This window comes from Mustela putorius, unplaced genomic scaffold (assembly GCF_011764305.1).
Source record: "Mustela putorius furo isolate JIRA1106 unplaced genomic scaffold, ASM1176430v1.1 tig00000487_pilon_pilon_pilon, whole genome shotgun sequence".
Lineage (NCBI taxonomy): Eukaryota > Metazoa > Chordata > Mammalia > Carnivora > Mustelidae > Mustela > Mustela putorius.
Genome location: NW_025421399.1, coordinates 219,535 through 236,815, shown reverse-complemented (window position 1 = coordinate 236,815; position 17,281 = coordinate 219,535). Strand labels below are relative to the sequence as shown.

General features: G+C 51.6%; 2 protein-coding genes and 1 pseudogene across 9 annotated transcripts; all 3 read left to right on the top strand.

Annotated features, from left to right (window-relative positions):
• Positions 1 to 1,260: 1,260 nt before the first annotated feature.
• On the top strand, positions 1,261 to 2,534 carry LOC123392261 (annotated as a pseudogene).
• Positions 2,535 to 8,696: 6,162 nt separating this feature from the next.
• Positions 8,697 to 9,734, top strand: LOC123392269 (keratin-associated protein 4-4-like). 8 transcript variants are annotated; one of them, XM_045080670.1, is made up of 3 exons: positions 8,697 to 8,891; positions 8,932 to 9,000; positions 9,067 to 9,734. In XM_045080670.1, exons 1-3 carry the CDS (start codon positions 8,737 to 8,739, stop codon positions 9,374 to 9,376), a joined length of 534 nt encoding a protein of 177 aa, XP_044936605.1. In that variant the 5' UTR covers positions 8,697 to 8,736; the 3' UTR covers positions 9,377 to 9,734. The 8 variants fall into 8 exon arrangements, with proteins under 8 accessions (XP_044936605.1, XP_044936603.1, XP_044936602.1 ...); XM_045080668.1 differs by having other exon boundaries at positions 8,697 to 8,864; positions 8,932 to 9,734; XM_045080667.1 differs by having other exon boundaries at positions 8,697 to 8,864; positions 8,917 to 9,734.
• A 6,406-nt stretch (positions 9,735 to 16,140) lies between these two features.
• LOC123392274 (keratin-associated protein 4-12-like) lies at positions 16,141 to 16,976 on the top strand. Its single transcript, XM_045080683.1, is given in 3 exon segments — positions 16,141 to 16,161; positions 16,164 to 16,326; positions 16,562 to 16,976. Coding segments are annotated over 3 exon segments (414 nt in total). The 3' UTR covers positions 16,792 to 16,976.
• Positions 16,977 to 17,281: the final 305 nt, after the last annotated feature.

The window sequence follows — 17,281 nt, the reverse complement described above, 5'->3', positions numbered from 1 at the left end:
TTTGCATGGCATGTTGCAGTTGTGTGTGTGGGCGGTGGGGGGGGTGCTTCCTATAATCGAAAAGCAGTGGTGAGGTACCTGACAGAGGCACTTGCTCAACGCACGAACGAACAGAATAGAGGAGTACGTCTCTAAGGATGGTCCCTGGGACTTCAACATCAACGTCATCTGGGGTACTTGTCAGAAATGCCAAACCTCAGGCTCCCCATGTAATCAGAACCTGGAGGATGTGTCCCGACATATTTAACAGGCCCTTCGGATGACTGCCGCATCCCAACGTTGGACTATCGCTAAGTAGAGCAGGCGAAACAGTAACTGAACAAAGTTACCTTGGCTAACATCCATTCCGATTTCCAGTGGACACCCCCCCACACCCCTACCCACCCCCCCACACACACACACAAAAAATGTGCTGTACCTTTCCCAGGTCTGGGAATAAATTCTGAGGAGAGGCACACTCGTATTTTGCTACATTTCCTTTCCGTTCTGTTGAAGAGTATTCTTAAATACGAACGACTTAAGAAATGAAGATGAGGCGACGTCTTTCAGAATCTAAAGACCATCCAGAGAAAGGCAACACAAAGATATGTGACCGCAAACTTAACGCTTCCGGAACTACGAATCAGGGCAGGGGCGGGAACCATTCAGATAGTGGCCTGCCACGGCTTTAGGGTAGACAACGTGACCCAAAGACAGAAAGACCCCCCAGAAAACCCATTCCCGTGGCAGAGGTCAACAACGTCACACACACATAGACAGCTGTCCCCTTCCTCATTGCTCAACAGTGACCCATACTACAGGGCCTTTTCCTCCTGTCTCATGCCCCTTCCCACATGCCACCCTATGCACATGGAATTTCCTCCCCACTGACCATGGGAAGAAATGCACGACCAGAGATAGGTTGGCCCCGATCCCATCCTGCTAGGGGTTACACGAGGGGAGAGGAAGAATGTAATTGCAAATGCCACCTATCAGGTAACAGCCCTCTGCAGAGGAAGAGGAGAAGACAGTGGTCCAGAAGATGCCAGTGGTGTGAGTCAGGAGGAAAAGCAGACCTGACAGAATTGATCCCATCTAGAAAAGAAAATTTGTGTCCCACGAGCTCAAACCATTACATAGGCAAACACTGCTGTGCCTCTGATAATTACTTAAATAATGGGTAAACAACAACAAGGAAGACGTGTTGACAAATCACCCGGTTTGGGCAGTATATAGAGGCCACGGCACGAGGACAGACACTTCCACACTCAAGACCTTCGCTTTCCTGGAAACCCACCCAGAACCTCCAGCCTCTGACACCATGGTCAACTCCTGTTGTGGCTCCGTCTGCTCTGACCAGGGCTGTGGCGAGGAGTCCTGCTGCCGCCCCAGCTGCTGCCAGACCACCTGCTGCAGGACCACCTGCTGCCGCCCCCCCAGCTGCTGTGTGTCCAGCTGCTGCCAGCCCTCCTGCTGTGGCTCCAGCTGCTGCAGGCCCAGCTGCTGCACCTCTAGCTGCTGCCGCCCCACCTGCTGCCAGACCACCTGCTGCAGGACCACCTGCTGCCGTCCCAGCTGCTGTGTGTCCAGCTGCTGCCGCCCCTCCTGCTGTGGCTCCAGCTGCTGTGGCTCCAGCTGCTGCAGGCCCCAGCTGCTGCATCTCTAGCTGCTGCCGCCCCTCCTGCTGTGGCTCCAGCTGCTGCAGGCCCAGCTGCTGCACACCTCTAGCTGCTGCCGCCCCACCTGCTGCCAGACCACCTGCTGCAGGACCACCTGCTGCCGCCCCAGCTGCTGTGCTGTCCAGCTGCTGCCGCCCCTCCTGCTGCGGTTCCAGCTGCTGCAGGCCCAGCTGCTGTGGCTCCAGCTGCTGCCGCCCCCCACCTGCTGCCAGACCACCTGCTGCAGGACCACCTGCTGCCGCCCCAGCTGCTGTGTGTCCCAGCTGCTGCCGCCCCCAGCTGTTGCTAGACCACCTGCTGCTCCCCCAACCTGCTCTAGTGGCTTCTGCTGCTGAGGATCCTGGCCGGCACCCCGCTGTCTTTCAGCAACCAATCTTCCTCAGCTAGTCCCACTGAGCGCGGAATCGTGACAGGCCAACTGTCAAACCTCAGTTCCGGCCGCCCTTTCAACCTACGTGGCCTCCAAATGTACTCCCCCACCAACAACAACCCCTCCTCCCCACCTCCTTCTTACTAGCTCCCTCCCAAGGGAATACGGACCTTGCATTTTCCCTGAAATCTCTCAGCCAGCGTGTCATCCCAAGCACACTCTTCTTTCCTGCCAGGTCTCCTCATACAGAGATGCTCCTATACCTCAAATAAACCTGAACGTCTCCGGGCATACAGATCAAAGGGCCTTGTGTCTCATTATTTTTCCCTCGTGAACTGTTATCCTTAGCAGGTCGGATGCATTTCTGGTGCTCCCTGCAGAAAGGGGAGTCCACCGCAGACGACTTCAGGATCTCCACCTCTATCCCCTCAGCACTCTCCATGCTGACATCGACACTGGTGGTTTATAGCAAGCCCCCGCTGCTCTCTGCTGAGCCCTTTGCCTAGATGAGGGAGGAAATTCTTGGCAGGCAGGCCACAGCTAGGGAGAGGAAGTCTCGAGGAGAAGTCCTCAACCAGTGGGCAGCACTTGGTGGATGAAGTGCTCTAGCCCCTTTAGCCCCTATCCGCTCGAGTGGGGGGTGTGAGACCGGGGGCCTCAGCCAGGACTGCACCTCAGCTACCTACAGGGCTTACCTGCTCTGGAAATCATTCTGGATTGGCTTCCATCTCTTCACGTTCCCTACGGCACTTCTTGAGATCACCTCCCAAACAAACTACTTGCTCTCAGACCTCTGTTGTTGGAGTCTGCTCCGGACATCACCCTAACGCCAGCCTTCCTTCCGGAGCTCAGGATCAGGACCTTCAAAACATCTCCATACAACAGGCTCGGTGACCGTGGTGGCAGGCCACCCCGAGCATGAATCTCCACTGAAGCACTTAATCTTTTCACTATATGCTGTTTCTTCCTACAGTACTTGCACACTTGGTCTTAGACTATTAGTCTCCAATTCCTAAAGTAACATTCTCCGCCCCTGAGGGACAGGACACTCTCCCATGAGGAACTCAGACCATCATATTAGGAGCTGTCTCCCTAGAGGAGGCCTGCTTGAGGGGAACTGTGCCCATCTGTGATGCTTACACCGCACTCAAAAAAACCAGAGACTAAAACACGATGTGCAAGGGAGAGCTATCGGGAGAAATGCGTAAGAAACAGAGGGAGAGGGCACCTGGGTGGCTCAGTTGGCTAAGCAACTGTCTTCGGCTCAGGTCATGGTCCCGGAGTCCCGGAATCGACTGCCGCATCGGGCTCCCAGCTCCATGGGAAGTCTGCCTCTCCCTCTGAACTTCTCGCCTCTCATGCTCTCTCTCTCTCTCACTGTTTCTCCCTCCAAAAAGTAAATAAAATCATTTAAAAAAAGAGAAAAAAAAAGAAGAAGAAGAAGAAGAAGAAGAAAGAAGAAAAGAAAGAAGAAAGAAGAAGAAGAAGAACGGAGGGAGATATATTAGGTGTCTAAAAGGAACGAATGCAAAAGGTGGTTTCCGTCCAATTCCACCCCCATGTTCCGACCCCACAATGAGGGGTGTGGACTGGGGAAGCGGACTGCTCCTCTTAGAGGCAAGGGGGCTGAGCCTATGTACTCCTACATCACTTATCACTAGCCGTGGACAACCCCTGGTGCATAGAAAGAAGGGAGGGGCCAGACGTCCAGCTGTGGTCCACCCGTAGGCTGACACAATTCCCTGCACAGCAGTGTGCGCAAACAGTGTGAGCCATGCGTAGCCCATACTCTGCACTAGCGTGTGGATCAGGGCATTTAAGGCAAAAGATGCCCGAATGAATATCCATATCTACCCCTGCCTCTGCTCATGTCTATGGATTGCTCTCATTAACCCTGCTCCATGGGGTCTGCCACCACTTCTAGAAAAAACTTACAAGACAGGGAGTTAGAGGGTGGCTCCTCTGCTCCTTGAGCTGAATTGCCTGGGGGCTCTGACCTCCAACCCCATCCCTGAGAGTGCTGAGCCCATGATTCCTACATCCCCTTCAGGCTACACTACTTGCTCATCGTCGGTTGATCCTGGGAATAGGAATACCAAGAATGCTCCTGTAGATCAGCCCAATGCTAAACACCTTCCTAATGGCTCCCAGAGCTCTCTTCTGATTTCCCGACACTAGAAACCCAGAGGGATAAGGTGCCAGCCAGAGTTTTCATACCAATCACATTTGACCGCGTTCCCCTCAAGCTAGCTTTCCTCCTTTGGACACACGACCCCTAGATGCACACAGCCTACAATTAGAGGAGAAGGAGGCACAAATTCCCCCAAATGGATCACCGCGATGAAGAAGATGTGGAAACTTCTCCTTGCACTCTAACCTCTAGATCCATGTATTCATACAGGGCCATGAAAGGTTCTGGATATCCTGCAGTCCAGTTCAACACAGATCCCATGTCCAACAGCCTGCCAACATATGAGTATTCCAGATTCCCAGGGGTCAATGGCTACAGATTCTTGGGCAAGGACTAAGGAAATTCTATGATAGACACTTCCTGGGGTCCTCCACCCCCAGAAAAACTGGGCTCTCTGTTGATGGGTTAATAGGTCTGAGGACAGCCTGAGGTCTTCAAACTGTGTCAGGGATCATGACCTTCCATTGGGATCAAGGACCTCGGCCTTTGTTCTTTTATTCTTAAGCTCTTTTAAAGACACACACACACACACACACACGCCTCTGAGTGTGTGTGTGTGTGTGTGTGTGTGTGTGTGTGTGTATGTGTGTGCACACACACACAAAGGTGCACCGTATTTGGCTACCTATATCCTTGTTTGACTGTTCCAGGGGGAGAAAGAGAGACAGAGACAGAGACAGAGATGGAGAGAGACCAAGCTCAGTCAGGGTGACGGGCTGATGGAGAAGCAGACTCTCAACTGAGCAGGGAGCCCGACGCAGGACTCCATCCCAACCCTCTAGGACCATGACCTGAGCCAAAGGCAGAAGCTGAACCGACTGAGCCCCCCAGGAGCCACGTCCACCTCCCCAGCCCCTGGCTGCCTATATCCTATTATGAAGGACACCATGCCCGATGATCCATATCGTTAGGCCCCTGAGGGTTTCACATCATTCTGACCCTTGGCATTCCACTCTGGTGGGCCACCACATAATAATACACACATTACTTCCTCGAGTTCAATGCTGCCATCTGGACTCGGCCATTCAGGGATATTATCCTGGGATAATAACCCTTGGATATTATTCCAAGGGAGCATATTCCTGGTCCCAGCAGCAATCCCAGCACAACCTCTCCCTTCAGAGAATAGGCAGTATTACCTCAGTGACCTGCTGACACCGATACTTGATGACTCCTGGATTTCTTCGTAAACAGAGTGCCCCCAGACCTCTCCTAGGGAATCGAGGCCATTGGACTTTCTGGCTTTAGGACTACCTCAGTTTTAGCACTTCTCATTCTCTGCATGGTTCTTCATTTTTTTTTTTTTTTGGATTATTTATTTATTCATTTATTCATTTATTTATTTTTAGACAGAGACAGAGACAGAGAGACAGAGAGGGATCACAAGTAGGCAGAGAACCAGGCAGAGAGAGAGGGAAGTAGGCTCCCTGCTGAGCAGAGAGCCCAATGCAGGGCTCGATCCCAGGACCCCCGAGATCGTGACCTGAGCCCAAGACAGAGGCTTAATTCGCTGAGCCTCCCAGGCGCCCCTTCTCTGCACTTTTGTAATTCCTCCTTTCTCACCTGTGTGTGCAGTCGTCCTAGATGAATTTGTTCTGGCTATCCATTCTTACACAGTATTACCGCAAAATTTAGCTGTTTCAAGTGACACTCATTTATGATCTCGGTTTCTGACGCTCTGATATCTCGGGAGGGACGGCCCACCTAGACCCTCCATTTCACAGGGTTTCCCAGGGCTGCACGCAAGGTGCTGCCTGGCACTGGGGTCTCAGGTGAGGGCCCCACTGGGGAAGAAGACACTTCTCACTTCACTTACATGCTCACTGGCGGGATTCAGTTCCTTGAGGGCCGCTAGAGTGGGGACCTTGCTACCTTGCTGGATGGTGAATGGAGACCGTGCTCAGTTCTCTGCTGCAAGGATCTCTCTCACATTGTACCAGCTTCATCAAGGCCAGAGAGAGAGAGAGAGAGACAGAGACAAAGAAAGGGTTGGCTTTGAGATGAAAGTCACAGTCCTTGGTAACTAAGCCCCTTGATGGTGCCATCTGCCATGGTTTAGAAGCACGTTACTTGACGGGAGAGAAATACAGGAGACCGTGAACACCAAGCGGTGGATAGCCTCTTGAAGGCCTTCATGGAGTCTGCCTACCAGAAGTCTTCCATAATACTGAGTGAAAAAAAATCAAATCAGAATTCTCTGTTTAAAAATCAGAAACATATGAAAATCAAACTATGCTCTTTAGGTGTGCATACCTACCTCATTAAACCATAAGGAAAATGAATGAAAACGTTACTTGAAGAATCAGCACGGTAATCATCTGTAGCATCGAAAAAACGACTCTGGTCAACAAAGGACATATCAAGAGCCTTCTTGGTGGCAACAAAGTTCTATTCCGTGACTCAAGCTTTGGCTATCCAAATATTTGCTCCATAACTGTTTTGTATCTTTTGCTCTTATAGGTCACATATTTTTTCTGTCCTATGCATTTTCCATCGGATGAAAGAATTGTTTAAAAATTTAGGGTGAACTGAAACCCATACTCTATTTAAGATTTAAAATGAAAGCTTACCTTTAGGATTGGATGGCCACCCTACCATGAAATTTAAAGCTATGACTTCAAAGGAGTCTTGGAACGTCACTAGGATGGCACTGACTGAACTAGTGATACATGTGCATCAACATCAGAGATTCTTACAGGCAGAAGCCAAGTCAATGGTGCCCAACCAAAGAGAAATTCTGCAGACTATATGAAGAGTATGTACACACACACACACACACACACACACACACACACACACACAAGCATGCACACTAGACCTAGATGTAGTGTCTGTTTGATGTTCCAGATCAAAAGAGATCCATGGTAAAAGAAAACCTACTGAAACAGCAATCACCTCGGTGACTGAGAGGACGTTACTAAAGGGCAGGTGGGGCCCGTCCAGTATAATGGAAATGTTCTATCCCGACAGGTGCGGGGATTACACGGATGGGCTTCTGTGTATCAAAATTCACCACTATGGTTGACTACACGAAGGATTTTTTAACTTCATTCTGTGTCAAGTCCACCAAATTCCGAAAATCAATCATAAAAAGGCAAACAAGAAAGAGTGACGGCATTATTTCTTTGTGAATAAATCTCTGTCCTTAACAAATTGTCATCTTGGCCACTTGGCCTTCAACTTAGTTAAATGACACTACTATGGGCTCTTCTGGATCTTTGCATGGCATGTTGCAGTTGTGTGTGTGGGCGGTGGGGGGTGCTTCCTATAATCGAAAAGCAGTGGTGAGGTACTGACTGACAGAGGCACTTGCTCAACGCACGAACGAACAGAATAGAGGAGTACGTCTCTAAGGATGGTCCCTGGGACTTCAACATCAACGTCATCTGGGTACTTGTCAGAAATGCCAAACCTCAGGCTCCCCATGTAATCAGAACCTGGAGGATGTGTCCCGACATATTTAACAGGCCCTTCGGATGACTGCCGCATCCCAACGTTGGACTATCGCTAAGTAGAGCAGGCGAAAACAGTAACTGAACAAAGTTACCTTGGCTAACATCCATTCCGATTTCCAGTGGACACCCCCCCACACCCCTACCCACCCCCCCACACACACACAAAAATGTGCTGTACCTTTCCCCAGGTCTGGGAATAAATTCTGAGGAGAGGCACACTCGTATTTTGCTACATTTCCTTTCCGTTCTGTTGAAGAGTATTCTTAAATACGAACGACTTAAGAATGAAGATGAGGCGACGTCTTTCAGAATCTAAAGACCATCCAGAGAAAGGCAACACAAAGATATGTGACCGCAAACTTAACGCTTCCGGAACTACGAATCAGGGCAGGGGCGGGAACCATTCAGATAGTGGCCTGCCACGGCTTTAGGGTAGACAACGTGACCCAAAGACAGAAAGACCCCCCAGAAAACCCATTCCCCGTGGCAGAGGTCAACAACGTCACACACACATAGACAGCTGTCCCCTTCCCTCATTGCTCAACAGTGACCCATACTACAGGGCCTTTTCCTCCTGTCTCATGCCCCTTCCCACATGCCACCCTATGCACATGGAATTTCCTCCCCACTGACCATGGGAAGAAATGCACGACCAGAGATAGGTTGGCCCCGATCCCATCCTGCTAGGGGTTACACGAGGGGAGAGGAAGAATGTAATTGCAAATGCCACCTATCAGGTAACAGCCCTCTGCAGAGGAAGAGGAGAAGACAGTGGTCCAGAAGATGCCAGTGGTGTGAGTCAGGAGGAAAAGCAGACCTGACAGAATTGATCCCATCTAGAAAAGAAAATTTGTGTCCCACGAGCTCAAACCATTACATAGGCAAACACTGCTGTGCCTCTGATAATTACTTAAATAATGGGTAAACAACAACAAGGAAGACGTGTTGACAAATCACCCGGTTTGGGCAGTATATAGAGGCCACGGCACGAGGACAGACACTTCCACACTCAAGACCTTCGCTTTCCTGGAAACCCACCCAGAACCTCCAGCCTCTGACACCATGGTCAACTCCTGTTGTGGCTCCGTCTGCTCTGACCAGGGCTGTGGCGAGGAGTCCTGCTGCCGCCCCAGCTGCTGCCAGACCACCTGCTGCAGGACCACCTGCTGCTGCCGCCCCAGCTGCTGTGTGTCCAGCTGCTGCCAGCCCCTCCTGCTGTGGCTCCAGCTGCTGCAGGCCCAGCTGCTGCACCTCTAGCTGCTGCCGCCCCACCTGCTGCCAGACCACCTGCTGCAGGACCACCTGCTGCCGTCCCAGCTGCTGTGTGTCCAGCTGCTGCCGCCCCTCCTGCTGTGGCTCCAGCTGCTGTGGCTCCAGCTGCTGCAGGCCCAGCTGCTGCATCTCTAGCTGCTGCCGCCCCTCCTGCTGTGGCTCCAGCTGCTGCAGGCCCAGCTGCTGCACCTCTAGCTGCTGCCGCCCCACCTGCTGCCAGACCACCTGCTGCAGGACCACCTGCTGCCGCCCCAGCTGCTGTGTGTCCAGCTGCTGCCGCCCCTCCTGCTGCGGTTCCAGCTGCTGCAGGCCCAGCTGCTGTGGCTCCAGCTGCTGCCGCCCCACCTGCTGCCAGACCACCTGCTGCAGGACCACCTGCTGCCGCCCCAGCTGCTGTGTGTCCAGCTGCTGCCGCCCCAGCTGTTGCTAGACCACCTGCTGCTCCCCAACCTGCTCTAGTGGCTTCTGCTGCTGAGGATCCTGGCCGGCACCCCGCTGTCTTTCAGCAACCAATCTTCCTCAGCTAGTCCCACTGAGCGCGGAATCGTGACAGGCCAACTGTCAAACCTCAGTTCCGGCCGCCCTTTCAACCTACGTGGCCTCCAAATGTACTCCCCCACCAACAACACCCTCCTCCCCACCTCCTTCTTACTAGCTCCCTCCCAAGGGAATACGGACCTTGCATTTTCCCTGAAATCTCTCAGCCAGCGTGTCATCCCAAGCACACTCTTCTTTCCTGCCAGGTCTCCTCATACAGAGATGCTCCTATACCTCAAATAAACCTGAACGTCTCCGGGCATACAGATCAAAGGGCCTTGTGTCTCATTATTTTTTTCCCCTCGTGAACTGTTATCCTTAGCAGGTCGGATGCATTTCTGGTGCTCCCTGCAGAAAGGGGAGTCCACCGCAGACGACTTCAGGATCTCCACCTCTATCCCCTCAGCACTCTCCATGCTGACATCGACACTGGTGGTTTATAGCAAGCCCCCGCTGCTCTCTGCTGAGCCCTTTGCCTAGATGAGGGAGGAAATTCTTGGCAGGCAGGCCACAGCTAGGGAGAGGAAGTCTCGAGGAGAAGTCCTCAACCAGTGGGCAGCACTTGGTGGATGAAGTGCTCTAGCCCCTTTAGCCCCTATCCGCTCGAGTGGGGGGTGTGAGACCGGGGGCCTCAGCCAGGACTGCACCTCAGCTACCTACAGGGCTTACCTGCTCTGGAAATCATTCTGGATTGGCTTCCATCTCTTCACGTTCCCTACGGCACTTCTTGAGATCACCTCCCAAACAAACTACTTGCTCTCAGACCTCTGTTGTTGGAGTCTGCTCCGGACATCACCCTAACGCCAGCCTTCCTTCCGGAGCTCAGGATCAGGACCTTCAAAACATCTCCATACAACAGGCTCGGTGACCGTGGTGGCAGGCCACCCCGAGCATGAATCTCCACTGAAGCACTTAATCTTTTCACTATATGCTGTTTCTTCCTACAGTACTTGCACACTTGGTCTTAGACTATTAGTCTCCAATTCCTAAAGTAACATTCTCCGCCCCTGAGGGACAGGACACTCTCCCATGAGGAACTCAGACCATCATATTAGGAGCTGTCTCCCTAGAGGAGGCCTGCTTGAGGGGAACTGTGCCCATCTGTGATGCTTACACCCGCACTCAAAAAACCAGAGACTAAAACACGATGTGCAAGGGAGAGCTATCGGGAGAAATGCGTAAGAAACAGAGGGAGAGGGCACCTGGGTGGCTCAGTTGGCTAAGCAACTGTCTTCGGCTCAGGTCATGGTCCCGGAGTCCCGGAATCGACTGCCGCATCGGGCTCCCAGCTCCATGGGAAGTCTGCCTCTCCCTCTGAACTTCTCGCCTCTCATGCTCTCTCTCTCTCACTGTTTCTCCCTCCAAAAAGTAAATAAAATCATTTAAAAGAGAAAAAAAAGAAGAAGAAGAAGAAGAAAGAAGAAGAAGAAAGAAGAAAGAAGAAGAAGAAGAAACGGAGGGAGATATATTAGGTGTCTAAAAGGAACGAATGCAAAAGGTGGTTTCCGTCCAATTCCACCCCCATGTTCCGACCCCACAATGAGGGGTGTGGACTGGGGAAGCGGACTGCTCCTCTTAGAGGCAAGGGGGCTGAGCCTATGTACTCCTACATCACTTATCACTAGCCGTGGACAACCCCTGGTGCATAGAAAGAAGGGAGGGGCCAGACGTCCAGCTGTGGTCCACCCGTAGGCTGACACAATTCCCTGCACAGCAGTGTGCGCAAACAGTGTGAGCCATGCGTAGCCCATACTCTGCACTAGCGTGTGGATCAGGGCATTTAAGGCAAAAGATGCCCGAATGAATATCCATATCTACCCCTGCCTCTGCTCATGTCTATGGATTGCTCTCATTAACCCTGCTCCATGGGGTCTGCCACCACTTCTAGAAAAACTTACAAGACAGGGAGTTAGAGGGTGGCTCCTCTGCTCCTTGAGCTGAATTGCCTGGGGGCTCTGACCTCCAACCCCATCCCTGAGAGTGCTGAGCCCATGATTCCTACATCCCCTTCAGGCTACACTACTTGCTCATCGTCGGTTGATCCTGGGAATAGGAATACCAAGAATGCTCCTGTAGATCAGCCCAATGCTAAACACCTTCCTAATGGCTCCCAGAGCTCTCTTCTGATTTCCCGACACTAGAAACCCAGAGGGATAAGGTGCCAGCCAGAGTTTTCATACCAATCACATTTGACCGCGTTCCCCTCAAGCTAGCTTTCCTCCTTTGGACACACGACCCCTAGATGCACACAGCCTACAATTAGAGGAGAAGGAGGCACAAATTCCCCCAAATGGATCACCGCGATGAAGAAGATGTGGAAACTTCTCCTTGCACTCTAACCTCTAGATCCATGTATTCATACAGGGCCATGAAAGGTTCTGGATATCCTGCAGTCCAGTTCAACACAGATCCCATGTCCAACAGCCTGCCAACATATGAGTATTCCAGATTCCCAGGGGTCAATGGCTACAGATTCTTGGGCAAGGACTAAGGAAATTCTATGATAGACACTTCCTGGGGTCCTCCACCCAGAAAAACTGGGCTCTCTGTTGATGGGTTAATAGGTCTGAGGACAGCCTGAGGTCTTCAAACTGTGTCAGGGATCATGACCTTCCATTGGGATCAAGGACCTCGGCCTTTGTTCTTTTATTCTTAAGCTCTTTTAAAGACACACACACACACACACACGCCTCTGAGTGTGTGTGTGTGTGTGTGTGTGTGTGTGTGTGTTGTGTTGTATGTGTGTGCACACACACAAAGGTGCACCGTATTTGGCTACCTATATCCTTGTTTGACTGTTCCAGGGGGAGAAAGAGAGACAGAGACAGAGACAGAGATGGAGAGAGACCAAGCTCAGTCAGGGTGACGGGCTGATGGAGAAGCAGACTCTCAACTGAGCAGGGAGCCCGACGCAGGACTCCATCCCAACCCTCTAGGACCATGACCTGAGCCAAAGGCAGAAGCTGAACCGACTGAGCCCCCCAGGAGCCACGTCCACCTCCCCAGCCCCTGGCTGCCTATATCCTATTATGAAGGACACCATGCCCGATGATCCATATCGTTAGGCCCCTGAGGGTTTCACATCATTCTGACCCTTGGCATTCCACTCTGGTGGGCCACCACATAATAATACACACATTACTTCCTCGAGTTCAATGCTGCCATCTGGACTCGGCCATTCAGGGATATTATCCTGGGATAATAACCCTTGGATATTATTCCAAGGGAGCATATTCCTGGTCCCAGCAGCAATCCCAGCACAACCTCTCCCTTCAGAGAATAGGCAGTATTACCTCAGTGACCTGCTGACACCGATACTTGATGACTCCTGGATTTCTTCGTAAACAGAGTGCCCCCAGACCTCTCCTAGGGAATCGAGGCCATTGGACTTTCTGGCTTTAGGACTACCTCAGTTTTAGCACTTCTCATTCTCTGCATGGTTCTTCATTTTTTTTTTTTTTTTGGATTATTTATTTATTCATTTATTTATTTTTTAGACAGAGACAGAGACAGAGAGACAGAGAGGGATCACAAGTAGGCAGAGAACCAGGCAGAGAGAGAGGGAAGTAGGCTCCCTGCTGAGCAGAGAGCCCAATGCAGGGCTCGATCCCAGGACCCCGAGATCGTGACCTGAGCCCAAGACAGAGGCTTAATTCGCTGAGCCTCCCAGGCGCCCCTTCTCTGCACTTTTGTAATTCCTCCTTTCTCACCTGTGTGTGCAGTCGTCCTAGATGAATTTGTTCTGGCTATCCATTCTTACACAGTATTACCGCAAAATTTAGCTGTTTCAAGTGACACTCATTTATGATCTCGGTTTCTGACGCTCTGATATCTCGGGAGGGACGGCCCACCTAGACCCTCCATTTCACAGGGTTTCCCAGGGCTGCACGCAAGGTGCTGCCTGGCACTGGGGTCTCAGGTGAGGGCCCCACTGGGGAAGAAGACACTTCTCACTTCACTTACATGCTCACTGGCGGGATTCAGTTCCTTGAGGGCCGCTAGAGTGGGGACCTTGCTACCTTGCTGGATGGTGAATGGAGACCGTGCTCAGTTCTCTGCTGCAAGGATCTCTCTCACATTGTACCAGCTTCATCAAGGCCAGAGAGAGAGAGAGAGACAGAGACAAAGAAAGGGTTGGCTTTGAGATGAAAGTCACAGTCCTTGGTAACTAAGCCCCTTGATGGTGCCATCTGCCATGGTTTAGAAGCACGTTACTTGACGGGAGAGAAATACAGGAGACCGTGAACACCAAGCGGTGGATAGCCTCTTGAAGGCCTTCATGGAGTCTGCCTACCAGAAGTCTTCCATAATACTGAGTGAAAAAAAATCAAATCAGAATTCTCTGTTTAAAAATCAGAAACATATGAAAATCAAACTATGCTCTTTAGGTGTGCATACCTACCTCATTAAACCATAAGGAAAATGAATGAAAACGTTACTTGAAGAATCAGCACGGTAATCATCTGTAGCATCGAAAAAACGACTCTGGTCAACAAAGGACATATCAAGAGCCTTCTTGGTGGCAACAAAGTTCTATTCCGTGACTCAAGCTTTGGCTATCCAAATATTTGCTCCATAACTGTTTTGTATCTTTTGCTCTTATAGGTCACATATTTTTCTGTCCTATGCATTTTCCATCGGATGAAAGAATTGTTTAAAAATTTAGGGTGAACTGAAACCCATACTCTATTTAAGATTTAAAATGAAAGCTTACCTTTAGGATTGGATGGCCACCCTACCATGAAATTTAAAGCTATGACTTCAAAGGAGTCTTGGAACGTCACTAGGATGGCACTGACTGAACTAGTGATACATGTGCATCAACATCAGAGATTCTTACAGGCAGAAGCCAAGTCAATGGTGCCCAACCAAAGAGAAATTCTGCAGACTATATGAAGAGTATGTACACACACACACACACACACACACACACACACACATACACACAAGCATGCACACTAGACCTAGATGTAGTGTCTGTTTGATGTTCCAGATCAAAAGAGATCCATGGTAAAAGAAAACCTACTGAAACAGCAATCACCTCGGTGACTGAGAGGACGTTACTAAAGGGCAGGTGGGGCCCGTCCAGTATAATGGAAATGTTCTATCCCGACAGGTGCGGGGATTACACGGATGGGCTTCTGTGTATCAAAATTCACCACTATGGTTGACTACACGAAGGATTTTTTAACTTCATTCTGTGTCAAGTCCACCAAATTCCGAAAATCAATCATAAAAGGCAAACAAGAAAGAGTGACGGCATTATTTCTTTGTGAATAAATCTCTGTCCTTAACAAATTGTCATCTTGGCCACTTGGCCTTCAACTTAGTTAAATGACACTACTATGGGCTCTTCTGGATCTTTGCATGGCATGTTGCAGTTGTGTGTGTGGGCGGTGGGGGGGTGCTTCCTATAATCGAAAAGCAGTGGTGAGGTACCTGACAGAGGCACTTGCTCAACGCACGAACGAACAGAATAGAGGAGTACGTCTCTAAGGATGGTCCCTGGGACTTCAACATCAACGTCATCTGGGTACTTGTCAGAAATGCCAAACCTCAGGCTCCCCATGTAATCAGAACCTGGAGGATGTGTCCCGACATATTTAACAGGCCCTTCGGATGACTGCCGCATCCCAACGTTGGACTATCGCTAAGTAGAGCAGGCGAAACAGTAACTGAACAAAGTTACCTTGGCTAACATCCATTCCGATTTCCAGTGGACACCCCCCACACCCCCACCCCCCCCCCCCCCACACACACACAAAATGTGCTGTACCTTTCCCAGGTCTGGGAATAAATTCTGAGGAGAGGCACACTCGTATTTTGCTACATTTCCTTTCCGTTCTGTTGAAGAGTATTCTTAAATACGAACGACTTAAGAATGAAGATGAGGCGACGTCTTTCAGAATCTAAAGACCATCCAGAGAAAGGCAACACAAAGATATGTGACCGCAAACTTAACGCTTCCGGAACTACGAATCAGGGCAGGGGCGGGAACCATTCAGATAGTGGCCTGCCACGGCTTTAGGGTAGACAACGTGACCCAAAGACAGAAAGACCCCCCAGAAAACCCATTCCCGTGGCAGAGGTCAACAACGTCACACACACATAGACAGCTGTCCCCTTCCTCATTGCTCAACAGTGACCCATACTACAGGGCCTTTTCCTCCTGTCTCATGCCCCTTCCCACATGCCACCCTATGCACATGGAATTTCCTCCCCACTGACCATGGGAAGAAATGCACGACCAGAGATAGGTTGGCCCCGATCCCATCCTGCTAGGGGTTACACGAGGGGAGAGGAAGAATGTAATTGCAAATGCCACCTATCAGGTAACAGCCCTCTGCAGAGGAAGAGGAGAAGACAGTGGTCCAGAAGATGCCAGTGGTGTGAGTCAGGAGGAAAAGCAGACCTGACAGAATTGATCCCATCTAGAAAAGAAAATTTGTGTCCCACGAGCTCAAACCATTACATAGGCAAACACTGCTGTGCCTCTGATAATTACTTAAATAATGGGTAAACAACAACAAGGAAGACGTGTTGACAAATCACCCGGTTTGGGCAGTATATAGAGGCCACGGCACGAGGACAGACACTTCCACACTCAAGACCTTCGCTTTCCTGGAAACCCACCCAGAACCTCCAGCCTCTGACACCATGGTCAACTCCTGTTGTGGCTCTCCGTCTGCTCTGACCAGGGCTGTGGCGAGGAGTCCTGCTGCCGCCCCAGCTGCTGCCAGACCACCTGCTGCAGGACCACCTGCTGCCGCCCCAGCTGCTGTGTGTCCAGCTGCTGCCAGCCCTCCTGCTGTGGCTCCAGCTGCTGCAGGCCCAGCTGCTGCACCTCTAGCTGCTGCCGCCCCCACCTGCTGCCAGACCACCTGCTGCAGGACCACCCTGCTGCCGTCCCAGCTGCTGTGTGTCCAGCTGCTGCCGCCCCTCCTGCTGCTGTGCTGTGGCTCCAGCTGCTGTGGCTCCAGCTGCTGCAGGCCCAGCTGCTGCATCTCTAGCTGCTGCCGCCCCTCCTGCTGTGGCTCCAGCTGCTGCAGGCCCAGCTGCTGCACCTCTAGCTGCTGCCGCCCCACCTGCTGCCAGACCACCTGCTGCAGGACCACCTGCTGCCGCCCCAGCTGCTGTGTGTCCAGCTGCTGCCGCCCCCCCTCCTGCTGCGGTTCCAGCTGCTGCAGGCCCAGCTGCTGTGGCTCCAGCTGCTGCCGCCCCACCTGCTGCCAGACCACCTGCTGCAGGACCACCTGCTGCCGCCCCAGCTGCTGTGTGTCCAGCTGCTGCCGCCCCAGCTGTTGCTAGACCACCTGCTGCTCCCCAACCTGCTCTAGTGGCTTCTGCTGCTGAGGATCCTGGCCGGCACCCCGCTGTCTTTCAGCAACCAATCTTCCTCAGCTAGTCCCACTGAGCGCGGAATCGTGACAGGCCAACTGTCAAACCTCAGTTCCGGCCGCCCTTTCAACCTACGTGGCCTCCAAATGTACTCCCCCACCAACAACACCCCCTCCTCCCCACCTCCTTCTTACTAGCTCCCTCCCAAGGGAATACGGACCTTGCATTTTCCCTGAAATCTCTCAGCCAGCGTGTCATCCCAAGCACACTCTTCTTTCCTGCCAGGTCTCCTCATACAGAGATGCTCCTATACCTCAAATAAACCTGAACGTCTCCGGGCATACAGATCAAAGGGCCTTGTGTCTCATTATTTTTCCCTCGTGAACTGTTATCCTTAGCAGGTCGGATGCATTTCTGGTGCTCCCTGCAGAAAGGGGAGTCCACCGCAGACGACTTCAGG

What these genes read in the sequence shown, in the direction of transcription:
- LOC123392269 (XM_045080664.1), top strand. Translation starts at nt 8,737, where the DNA reads ATGGTCAACTCCTGTTGTGGCTCCGTCTGCTCTGACCAGGGCTGTGGC. An exon ending in TGTGTGTCCAGCTGCTGCCA is followed by an intron (nt 8,880 to 8,910) that starts GCCCCTCCTGCT and finishes CAGCTGCTGCAG; the next exon opens with GCCCAGCTGCTGCACCTCTA.